Source organism: Meriones unguiculatus, chromosome 9, assembly GCF_030254825.1.
Source record: "Meriones unguiculatus strain TT.TT164.6M chromosome 9, Bangor_MerUng_6.1, whole genome shotgun sequence".
Lineage (NCBI taxonomy): Eukaryota > Metazoa > Chordata > Mammalia > Rodentia > Muridae > Meriones > Meriones unguiculatus.
The window spans coordinates 56,436,274-56,449,554 of NC_083357.1; the positions used below are offsets into that span (position 1 = coordinate 56,436,274).

Below are 13,281 nucleotides of genomic sequence, written 5' to 3' on the forward strand. Positions count from 1 at the left end.
AGGATAAGGGACTAGCAGATAGGGAAAGGTCTGCCAATGAGGAGGAAATAGAATATATAGTTATGGAATATGGGGGTATTGTGGACTAGAGTGGAAGAACTAAATGGGAGGGAGATGAAAGAGAAGGAGAAGGGAGGGAATACAGGTTGGGACAACTAATACTAAGTGTAATTTGAAGAGTTCTATGAAAACCTACTATTGTAAGAGCTTCTTAAAATACATGCTATACAAAAGAAATTGAAATGGAGTCACCAAAAAGGGAGGAGACAAAGCTCCAACTGATGGTTCTTTTTTTCCCTTTAACTAAAACCTCTAATGCTAGGAATGGGTTACATCTAGCTGAACTGTTAAATAAAGAGGCCCCTTGTAAACTCCCAAATACCTCTGACTATTGCCAAGGCAATTGGTTGCTCCACACAAACTGATAGTAAGGTCCTATTGCCAAAGACAACTATCTAAATATCTCATTGAACATGGAAAAAGGCGAGCTGGTGCCTAACTAGAGCTTTCACCTCTGTGGACTATCATTCAGGATACTGGAAGATACATTGGATACTACCAGAAGAAAAGATAGGCCCTATCAAGCAATAAACCCTCTAATCTTCAGTGCCTGCATAATATACTGCCATAATAGTTGCACAAAAATTGTGGAAGTAACCAACTACACTCTGGAATTAAATCCCACTCCATGAGATGGAACTCATGCCTGACACTGCTCGGTCAGTGAACCTTAGTTTGGATAGACCATGGGCCCAGGGGAAAACCAAATACTATTGTTCTGCTAATGGAACATAACAACAAAATGACTCTTAATGACACTTTGCTGTTCTCCTAGATCGGTATCTCACTCAGCTATCACCACAGAAACTTCCTCTTAGAGTAGATAGAAAATAATACGGAAATCCACAACTGAAAAATATATGAGACTGAAAGGTTTTTGGAAGACTTAATCTTAAATGGACCATCTTCATCGAATCGCTCCAGCCAGTTCACAGGGAACCCTGTACAAGAGGAAATGGATAGAGCATAAGAGCCATAGCAGATGGATGACAACAGGGCTTGTTCATGTATGAACTCGGGAGACTGCGGCAGCATGTTCAGGGTCTGCACAGGTTCAGGGCTGAGAGTGGGACGTGGACAAAGGCTGCCATCCCTAACCAAGAAGATACCTCGAATTGACATGTGCTTGCAAAGGAAAAATTAAATTTCTCCAACAGAGTCTCACTGGGTACACAAACCACACTTGGTAATACGCTACACTCCTAGCCAATCCAAAACTAACTCAGTGGTAGTTTTGCAGATTTTTTTTTGTCTCAGATTGCTTTGTTTGGGCATTTAAAAAATATTTTTTGTTCTTTGCTTGTATATTACAGTTTCCAAATTTGTGTTTTTATGGTTTTTGTTTTTATTTGTGTTTGTGTGTTTCTCCTTTCTTCTAAAATTTTTATTTTCCTGTTTGTCATCTAAAGACAGAGAGAGATAGCAAGTGTAGTATTTCTTGTGTGGGGAGGTGGGAAGGATCTGGAAGAAAATGGGGGAAGGAAAAACCATAATCAGAAGATTGTATATGAAATGGTTTCAATTAAATTTAAGTGAAAAATATTTCAGCCACACCAGTATGTGTATCACACATTCTCAGAATAATAAAGTATTTCCCCTATAAGTCAAACTCTCCTACTGTGGCTCTTAATTCCCATTGTATATGGGGGACAAGGAGAATAATCGGAATTTCTCCACCTTATGTTTGTTCTGCATTTTAGCTCAGACCTTGCTGTGGCCCAGTATGTTTGTGTGCAGGCTGCAGGTGCCCGGGGAGCACTGTGTGCTCACTGCACAGAGGTAGACAGCAGAGTCACTGGGCTGGGAGTCTCTGATGTGCAGAGAAACATGCAGACTGGCTCTATTGAGGTGAGCTGTGAATCTGCCTTCTTCCTTGTCACCATTGGAGAAGATGGACATCACCGCCTGGGGGCCTTTCCCGGAATGTTGTCTGTACCACCAGAAGGTCTGAGAAGCACTATCACTGAAAGTGCAGTTGAGAGAGGCCATGGCTCCCTCTGGGACACTGAGGAATTCTGGGTTCTGCTGCACCTTCTGCTGGCCGCTCACCCCTGTGCAGAAAGACAAAGGTCAGACAAACAGGACTGGAGGCATAGGGATGCTAACACTCCAGAATGCCTTTCCCTGGGCCTCCTGCCTACTTTTGTTACAGTATGAGAACACCAATATTTCTACTCTCCAGCCTCAAATAGGCAACATCTTCATATATTATATTTTTATGTTCCCATAAGCATAGTCAAACTCACCACTCAGTTGAAGCCAGAGGACCACTAGTGAAACCCTTAAAGGGGACATTATTGTTTCTGCAGAAGATTCTTACTTCAAGCATCACAGAAAAAGTGGCATTCAGGCAGTTTAAATTCTTATGCTCAAAGATGCATAAAAAGAAAAACCTCAGATGGTTCATCCAATTAGAAAGAAGGAGGGCTACATCAAAAGTCCTCTTCCTCCCTCTGAGCCCCACCCAAGTTCCACCAACACCCAAAGAACCACATGACAAATCACCTCTGGGTCTTTGAGAGGAGACTGCCATCCTGTGGATTCACCTTAGTGTCAAAGAAATATTGTAAGCACAGACTCTTCTTACCATCTGAAACCGAGTTGATGGTAGAGGGGAAGAGAGGAAATATTTTCTAGTTTAATCTCTCTGAACACATTAGAATACACTTCAAGGATGGTTATTGAACAAACAGAAAGTTAGTTGCACCAGTCTGTACTTCTAACTACTGTGGTATATTTAGATAAAGATCTAGAAAAAGATCATCCTGAGTGAGGTATCCCAGAGGCAGAAACACACACATGGTATATACTCACTTATAGTGGATATTAGATATATAATATAGGATAAACTACTAAAATCTATACACTTAAAGAAGCTAAGCAAGAAGGAGGACCCTGGGTAAGATGACCAATCCTCCCTCAGAGAGGCAAATGGGATAGACTTCGGGAAAGGGAGAAAACAGGGAACAGGACAGGAGCCTACCACAGAGGGACTCTAAAAGACTCTACCCAAAAAGGTATCAAAGTAGATGCTGAGACTCATAGCCCAACTTTGAGCAGAGTGCAGGGAATTTTATAAAAGAATGAGGAGATAGAAAGACCTGGAGAGGACAGGAGCTCCACAAGAAGAGCAACAGAACCAGGAAATCTGGGCCCAGGGGTCTTTTCTGAGACTTAATGTGTTGGTATAATGTCCTTTTAAAATGTATATACCTTACCCTTATTAATTCAAATGCTTATTTCCCCACCCCCAACTCTCTGGTTTCAATCTGGATATTGCATTGTGATACTCACTATAAGCATCCCGTCTCAACTCTTGTATAAACAGGACACAAATAAAGCAACTAGATACAATGTTGTGCAATGGGAGGAGCCAGAGGACAGGAAAGAGGGGAGGAGCTAGAGAGCAGGAAGGAGTGGGAGGAGGAGGAGTGAGAGAGGATCTTGAGGAGAGCAGAGCAGGAGGAGAGAGCTTCGAGGACTTGAAGCATGAACCAGACTCAAGATTTCACAAAAACCAAGTATAATGTGGGAAATCTAAATGTTAGGAAACTGAGGGCTTGGAGGTTTAGGAGGGAGTAAATATTGCCCAGCATTGTGTTCTAGGTTAACTAAAAACCCAGTCTCTGTGTGGTGATTTGGTTATACAGCTGCAGAGGATTAACAGCAGCATTACAAGAAGATAAAACAATAGAAATATTAATAGTCGCCTACAACACTTGTGCTCCAGCCAAGAACCATTCATGGAGATAACCTAAAACCCCTGCACAAATGTAGCTCAGAGCAGCTCAGTATCCAAGTGGGTACCCTATGAAGGGGAACAGGGACTGTCTCTGACATGAGCTCAGTGGCTGGCTCTTTGATCACCTCCCTCTGATGGGGGAGCAGCCTTACCAGGCCACAGAGGAAGACAATGCAGCCAGTCCTGATTAGATCTGATAGGCTAGGGTCAGAAGGAGGGGAGGAGAACCTCCCCTAGCAGTGGACTTGGAGAGAGGCATGGGAGGAGATGAGGAAGGGAGGGTAAGATTGGGAGGGATTCAGGGAGGGGACTACAGCTGGGATCCAGAGTGAATAAACTGTAGTTAATATAAAAATAAAAATTAAAAAGATAAAGATTGAACTTTGATAATACATGCATTTTTGTTCTTTAAGATGGTCCTCATAGTTGTTGTGGAAAGTAGACAAATAACTCTATTGATTTAAGCCAACAATATGTTGAACTTTGACCTTTTTCATACATCTTAAAATTTGCTTAGACCCTTGTAAATTGCTTACGATTTCCAGTTTCCTTTCTAGTCATTTCTGTTCCATCTTATTTTGTAAAATAACAGTAATAAATGAACAGTCAACAGGCCTAGCTGTGATGATCTTTTCAGGGTAGGCACAGCTGATGTCCAAGTCATTTGGCCTGGAAGATAGTACTATTAACATCAGCTTTATAAGAGATGGTTTAATCTAAAAATAATACAACCTGTGTAGATCCTGTCATAGTATGTGGTTTGAGAAGTTCCAAGGTTAACCTTATAGAAAACACAGGACAGGACAGACCACAGTATGCGGAACAATCTACTGTATCAGTGCTTTTGGTTTTGAATGTGCAGATAGAAATAGAGCTTTATACCATGAAATCAATAACACTCACAATGCCTATACCCTTCGACTGGTTTGTTGTTGTTGTTCTATTTTCTCCATGTTAGAGAGTTGGAAAACAAGCCTCATTCAGGAAAGAGAGCTTGAGATAACATTTTGAGATAAATATGCTTGTATCTGAAGTGGGAGGGCCAATTTCCATCTTCAGAGCCTACTTCTCAATGAGCTCAAACAGCACAGGACAATTTAATGTCCATGTATAAGGCATCTGTTTCTCTCCAAACTGAACCCAGCAGTTTCTTGTCAAGTATTGAGTTGAGCACTGGGAATAGGAATTGGCAAGTGCAGAAGGTTCTGGGTAGGTGAAAGTGAACACCTGTGACTTTGGAGGATCAAGCCAACAGAAATCTTGCGCGCTCTCTCTCTCTCTCTAACTGATGTCTATTCTTGGATCTTCCCTACCTAGGCTTGTAATGATCAAGTGGGAAGACTGTAATCAATTTGTGCCGCCAAAAGGGGCAGAAAATGTGAAAATCTTAAAATTCTCTGTTTTTCTTTAGGGTAGGCTAATGAAAAGGCTCAAGAACATAGGTGGGTCCGAACTCTTCTTCCTTCTCCTGCATGAAAAGCATCCCAGAGGATATTATGACCATACCCTTTGGCAAAAGAAAATCAGCCACAGATGCCAAGAAAGGCATCACAAGCCCCATTTACTGAGTTTACTGCACCCAGAAAAATGCTTATAGTGATTAGTAACTTATCCATGTTCACAGAGATGATGAGAGAGCCAGATGGAGAATGGAAGCTGGTAGGCTTCAGTCTATTAGCCACCCCCCTTCGCAAATGATTTGAATTAACTCATTATCAGACACAGTTTTGCTCTCTTTAACAATTCATTGATATTATGTGAATATGTTTTTGTTTTACCCCCAAGTGTGGGATATGGGGCTGCTTTCAGTTTGTTCATGCCTGTTAACTATGATTGCCTCTTATGGGCTCAGAGAGGGGGGTGTTCTTTGCCAGCTACAGAGAATTTAATTGTGAAAACTCTGAGAGGGTATAAATGCTAGAGCACTGAGAGAAAATGGAGTCCAAGGAGGAAAAAGGCTGCTGCTGCGTTTGCTGTTTGCTGGCTTGCCAGTTTGCTGAACTGCTGTATACCCTGGCTACGAAGATTGGAGTTGCCATAGGAATTAAGTGTGAAGAGGTCTACATTCCTTTCCCTGCTCATTCTCTCCTACTTAGGGTTGGGGATTGGAAGGAAGGTAGAGGCTTAAGGAACGCAAATAAAATAGTTTAAAAAATAGCGCCTACACTGATGGGCAAGGTTGGCCTTCCCTCACAGGTTTGCTTCTGATGCCTAAAATGTTCCCAGCTGGTTCCCAGACGAGTGTTTAAGGGATACAAACTTCACAACTGTGACTTGCTTCTGGGTCTACACTCATCCAACTGAAACAGGTCACAGGACACTTAGATGTTCAGACTCACTCAACAAGGTTCCAGATGCTCTCTAGGCCTGCATTCATACCATTGCTATTTTCTCAGTATTTGCACATTTTTCAGCAAGAACTAGACATTAATATCTACTTTCTTAACTACATCTACAAAGCTGTCTCAGAAAGACTGAATCCTCAATAGAGAGAAACCTGAAGTTACCCCTGGTAAGACAGGGGGGTTCAAATTGAGAATAAAAGGTGCTCATTGTCCCAGGATAGAGGGTCCACAGTGGGTCCAGTGGACATCTACAACAATATTCTTGGCTACTAGAATAATAATATCCTCCTGAGATCCCTTAGCCATTGTGATCAGAAGAGGCAGGCTAAGGATGTGCTATCTGATGTGGGAATAGTAGCACTGTGAAGGGTAGGCAGTGACACTAGAAACTGGACCACCTTCTTACCCTTAGAAAATGAAAACCATGCATGGAGAGGACCTAGACCCCCTGCTCAGATGTAGCCCATGGGCAGCTCAGACTCCATGTGTGATTCCCTAGTAAGGGGAAGAGGGGCAGTCTCTGGCATGAACTCTTTGCCTGCTTTTTGATCACCTCTCTCTGGCTAGGTGGCCTTACTAGGCCACAGAGAAAGAGGATCCAAGCAGTCCTGATGAGACCTGATAGGCTAGAGTCAGAGAGTAGGGAAGGAGAACCTCCCCTATCAGTGAACCAGGGAAGGGACACAGGGGGGAGAGAACAGGGAGGTAGGAATGGGAGGAAATGTTTGAGGAGGCTACAGGTGGGATACAAAGTGAATAAACCGTAATAATATTTTTTTAAAAAGATTTATCCATCAAAAAGCCAGGCTACTCAAATCTCAACTAAAGCAATGTCTGCTCATAGATGCAGAGACTTTCTACATTCTTGCTTTCTGTATACTCTGATGGGAATCTCCAAGCAGAGTCCACATTTTACCTTCTACTTTTTATTTAAGCAAAACCCAATGTGCAGAAAAATTTCTTGTAAAACATGCCCACTGGATCTGATTGAATTTAAGGAAGATAGAACCATACCTGTAACTCTCAATGAGGTCAAGAACATGTAACGAGGTAGGTCATAGTACCTGGAGAGAATCTAGTAGTATTACTAAGTAAGTGGACTTGGCCTTTTTGAGGCTTAATGACATGTTGCTCTATCATGTCGGTACAAATCAGTACATCTCAGAACCTCATTAGAGAAGGTTCTCACAGTAGATAGCAATTAACATAGAGATCCACAAGTGGTCAATGTGCAGAAAATAAAAGACTTTGGGGTGCTCAGTCCCAAAAAGAACATCTATATCCTACAGTGTTCCATAAAGGCTCAGGGTTCTACACTGAGAAGGGAATGGAAGGATTGCCAGAGATGGTGTTTTCAGGAAACAGTGTTTTCTGAACAAAGTAAGGCTCATTTGAACTTACAGCAGTCGTGGTAGCATGCATAAAACGTGTGCCAGCTCAATACAGACAAAGATGAGAAGGGGCACTGATTACCATCCCTAGCTGAGAGAAACTAGCATGTCATAGCTGCTGGGAGAGGAGTTATTTTTCTTGACAAACACTAAATATTCTAAATTCTATTGTTCCTCTCCTTCTATGAAAAAGCCCCAGTCTCTGAAAGTTATGAATGCATACATCTCCCCTTGAGCTTTTCTTCATGTCTCTAATTGTAACCTAACTGGCAAAGTATCAGAGGCTCATCTAAACCAAAAGCTTAAATGGGTATTCAGAGAACTACGCACAGGAAATTTGTGTTCTTCCTTTGTCCTACAACATACTTCACATCTTTGCACATACTGGTAGCTGAGAGCCAGCATTCTATCAGACCTTTCTACCCAAAAGACATGAAATCAGCATTCACTAAATATTATCTCATCAGACTCTTCCCTTGCCCACTGACAACTGCATAAGGAATAGAATGCATGGGAAAATGCAAACAGATAAATCATGATCTTCAAAGGTACAGTGCACTTGACACAGCATAACAGCTGTTTCTTAGTACATTTGAAAACCAGAGGAGGCATGGCAGGAGCACACGATGGCAGCAACACCTCCTTGGCAAATATTTGGCAGTGAAGAAGAAAGCTTAAAGCAGTATGCTGGCCCAAAGCATGGCTTTGTAGGGCATACTTTCCCAGGTGGGTCTAGAGTCCGCTGAATTGACAACTTTATACTAACCATCAAAGTGCTATTCCATTTCAGCCCAGAAGAACAAAGCAGCTTTTGTAGGGATTATCCTTAAGTAATGGGCACCCTTTTATCTCTTGAAATACCCTGTTTTATCCTTTAGAAAAAAGTTTAAAAATATAGAAACATTTATTGACACTTTCTGATTTGTCAGTGTTCATTCCTCTTCTAAAATTTTATTTTATCTGTTTTTTCATATATTCATAATATATTTAGATCATATCCACACCATGCTTCCTCCATCAAATTTTCTCAGATCTCACTTTTTGATGCTCTTCTGCACTTCTATTCTCTCCTTTTTGTTTTGTTCTTTCTAATACTCTGGAATCAATTATAGCTGCCCTTATATACATGAGTACAGGACCATTGACTGGAGGACAGACAACCTGCCAGGACACACATTCCTGGAGAAAACTGACTCTGTCTCTCCCTGCATTTATCAATGGTCTATATCTCCCAGCTACTATTGGGGTCATATCAGCAGCTCTTTCACCCATCCTACAATGCTTATTGCCTTGATCATGTGTGGGCAAATTTCATGATTTAATTTTTTACTTTAGAAACTATTGAGTGTGTATAGATATTTTGCCTGCATGTGTGTCTGTGGTTCACATCTGTTCAGTGCCCATGGAGGCCAGAGGAGAGCCTCAAATTCTTTAGAGGTGGACTTACAGACACCTTTTTAGCTGACTTTGCAAACAGAACTCCAAGTCATCTGCAAGAGAAGAAACTGTTCTTACCTGCCAAGCCACCTCTCTAACCCCAATTTCGTTACTCTTTAGAGCAGAAAAAAATTGCATTATGTACTGTACCACACCATTATCCATTCATCAGTTGGTAATCGCCAAGACTGTTTCCATTTCCGAGTCATTATGATTGAAATGTCAGTGAACTGGAAGAGCAACTATCTCTAACAGGGTGGATATAGAGACTTTTGGGCAAATATCCCTGAGTTGTGTGTCTGTGTAATGTGTTGGATTCATTTTTTAGCTTTCTGGGGATCCTAGATTCTAATTTCTAGTGGCTTCATGTGCCAGTAGGGTTGTTTTGTTTTGTTAAGTCGAAACAAGTTAGAGTTATTTGGAAAGAGGAACCTTAATTTATAAAGTGTGCCCATCAGATTGACATGTCTACTTTCACAACATTGACATGATGATTGCATTACCGTGACTGTAGTATAGCTTAGTGTTAGATATGGTGATCCCTCTTGTCATTATTCTTTTGGTTCAGAACCATTTTGGGTATTGAAGTATGAGTTTCATCTTAAGGAGAAGGACTTAAATCAAGTAAGAAAGTGTCTCAATATGTTTGTGCTAATACTGACCCAGTGGACATCTCTTGCCAGGCCAGTCACTATTGTAGCTCCCAGGGTTGGGGTTGCAGTTAAGTAATATTGATGATTTCTTTTCCACTCCAGTAGGATTAATATCCCCTTCCAGCACTGTGAAAGCTAGCCAGTAGGGATGAAGTTTCCAGGTCAGTGCCATGTTGATTTCTCCATGTTCCATGACTCAAGTTTGGTGTGTTCAGCAGTAGAGATTGATTGCTAAGTTCTGGAGTGAAAACAAAAGCATTGGCAATTGTCTGTACTCTGTTGAGAGTCTTTGGGACCTCAGTGGACAAGAAGTCCAGGATAACTCATTCTTTTTTTAAATTTATTATTATTATTATCATTTATTACAATTTATTCATTTTAGGTTATATCCATACATGGTCCTTGGTTGAATGTCAGTCTCAGAAAAGACCCTGTGCCCAGATATATTTGGTCCTTGTGGAGCTCCTATCCTTTCCCATCAGACTAACTCCCCTTCTTTCTTATGATTCCCTGTACTCTGCCAAAGGTTTGGTCATGAGTCTTTGCTTTGAAAACACTGCTAGAACCTCCACTCAGATGTAGCCTGTGGTAGCTCAGTAACCAATTGGTTTCCCAAAGTGAGGGGAACAAGGACTATTTCTAACAGGAACTCAATGACTGGCTCTTGGGTCTCCCCACCCCCGAAGGGAGGAGCAGTCCTGTTAGGCCACAGAGGAGGGCTTTGGAACCAGTCCTGAAGATACCTGATAAAACAGGATCAGATGAATGGGGAGGTGGTCCCCCCTATCAGTGGACTTGGAAAGGGGCACAGTGGAGATGAGGGAAGGAGGGAGGGACTGGGAGGGAATGTGGGATCGGGACACGGCTGGGATACAGAGTTAATAAAATGTAACTGATAAAAAAATAAAAATAAAAAAATAAAGTAATAAACAATTTATTCATTTTGTATCAGGGCTGTGTACCCCTCTTATCTCCTCCCAATCCTACCCTCCCTCCCTCTTCTCACCCTATGCCCTTCCCACAGTCCAGAGGTAGGGGAGGTCTTCCTCCCCTTCTGTTTGACCCTAGCCTATCAGGTCTCATCAGGACTGGTTGAATTGTCTTCCTCTGTGGCCTGGCAAGGCTGTGGGGAGGTGATCAGAGAGCCTGCACTGAGTTCATGCTAGAGAAAACCTCTACTCCCCTTATTAGTGACCCCACTTGGAGACTGAGCCTATGGGCTACTTCTGAGCCAGGATTTTAAGTCCTCTCCATGCATTGTCCTTTGTTGTGGTAACTAGAAAAGGTCATCTTGAGTGAGGGAACCCAGGAGCAGAAAGATACGAATGGTGTATACTGACTCATAAGTGGCTATTACCCATATAATATAGGATAAACATACTAAAATCTATATTCCTAAAGAAGCTAAACAACAAGGAAGACCCTAGGAAAGATGCTCAATCCTCATTCAAAAGGTTAATTGCGATAGACATTGGAAGCAGGAGAAGACAGAGAACAGGACAGGAACCTACCATAGACAACCTCTGAAAGACTCTACTGATTGAGGTGTCAAAGCAGAGGCTGAGACTCTTAGACAAACTTAAAAAGACCTGGAGGGGAAGGAGCTTCAAAAGGAAACCAAGCCCTGGGGACCCTGCAGAGACTGATACCCCAACCAAGGATAAACCATTTTTACCAAGGGTCTTTTAGTTTGTTAGCCTGCACTGCCTAGCAGGGGCATTTCCCCCACTTATATGGTAACTCCATCTTAACTCTTTTTTGGTGTGTGGGTATGCAGATTTTTGGGAAGCTTCTACAGTAGTATATTTCTATGTAACTTCTGGTGAAAAACATTAAAAATTAAACATTTTAAGTGTTACCTATGAATAAATACGCTGAATTTTTATGCAGTTTTTAAGCTTTTCACCTCTAGCTTCAATTCACTTTAAAAAATAGGTTCTTAATTGAAATAAAATTATACGACTTCACTCTCCTTTTCATCTCTCAAGCTTCTCAAATTTGAACTTTCTCAAACCTCTCCTGTGTCCTCCAACTCTCAAATTGACAGCATTTTCTTTTATTATTATTGTTACAAACATGTCGTGTGTGTGCTTTCTATGTGTGCATGTATAAACAAGCATATAGAAATAAAACATGCCAAGTCCATTTTGTTGTTTTTATGTGAGGAATGACCATCCTGCACTTGAAAACCAATAAAGGTTTTGTTCCTGGGAGTGGCTAATTCTCCTCTCCCAGCAATCATTAGTTGCTTGTTTTTCGTTTGAGGTGGGACCATGAGAAAATCTTCCCTGTCTTGAATAACACATCTTTGAGACTGGCATCAGTCAGGTGTTGTTTATGCAGCCATTTCTAGGCAAAACTGTTCCAGAGAAGACTTTCTGGTACTCTGCCTCTTGCAATCTTTCAGCCCCTCTTTGTTCATGTTCCCTAAACTATAGGGAACTGTGATGTAGGTGCATCTATTGGGACTGGACATGCCACAATCCTTTGATCATTGCTTTGTGTTCAGTTGTGGGTTTTGTTTGTTTGTTTGCAATGGTCTCCCTTTTCTGTAAAGAGAGGTTTCTTTGATGAAAAGAAGTAACTACACTTAGCTGTGCATATAAAGATAAGATTTAGATTGTAGTAAGAACTTATGCTCATCTGATAAAGCAGTGGTAGTAAACTATTTTCTAAGGTCTATGTTACCATCAGTCCCAGGAAGCTGGCTAGGTTTCCAGGACTAGGCATGATTTCCCTCAAGAGTGGACCTTAACTTCAAATTAGATAGCAACTGGTTGCCAGTCTCCTGTGAATGCCATTTATTTCATCTTTATGGTTATGTTGCCATACTGGTAATTGTCATGGTTCACAGGTCTTGCACTGGTTAATTAAGTAGGTTTGTCTCTTGCAAGCTTGCATTAGTATTTTCTGAAATCATAAGAGCTAGACCACAGGAAAGGGCTCTTCAGGTCAGATCCAGGAAGAATCTTTCAAGTCCCGAGTACAAAGTATGGGGTGTCTTTAACAATAGCTCATCCTCAACCCTGAGAGTCAACCAAGGCCTACATCAATAATCTATATTGTTTTGGAAGTCACATGAACAAACTCCCCTGGTTAGCCATTCAAACAGAGGCTTCTCATGCCTGATACTGTGGTTTTTGTTAGTCTATGGCTTTTGTGGGGAACACTGTCAACCCAAGTGGCTTAATGTCCTTTAAGATAAGGGTATATTTAGATATAAAGGAATATACATATTATTCCTTTATTGATAAGTATCATTATATTAATATACATATTATATATTATCTTGTTAAGATATCTATATTATTAAAATAATAATACATATTATATCTTATTAAAATAATAATATATATTATATCTATATTATTAAGGTAATATTAAGATAATAATATAGATATCTTAAGAAGATAACATATTAAGATATATGTATCTAAAATATATGTATATATTATAAATATATAATGCATGTGCATATATTATATATAATTATTTTAGGGAAATTATAATTCCTTGAGCCATTATCAAACTGTTTTGGTGTTGACATTTCTTATTATTTATTGAGTTCAATTTTCACATCCTGACTATTCCACATTATTTCATTCAGCCACTTATTTGTGTTTTCTTGAATCAATCAAGATTTCATTTATGTC

At 40.7% G+C, this 13,281-nt stretch overlaps 1 gene segment (V, D, J or C); it reads right to left on the reverse strand.

Moving 5' to 3' along the window:
* Nucleotides 1-1,761: 1,761 nt before the first annotated feature.
* On the reverse strand, nt 1,762-2,411 carry LOC132656358 (T-cell receptor alpha chain V region 2B4-like). The segment is given in 2 exon segments: nt 1,762-2,111; nt 2,307-2,411. Coding segments are annotated over 2 exon segments (399 nt in total).
* Nucleotides 2,412-13,281: the final 10,870 nt, after the last annotated feature.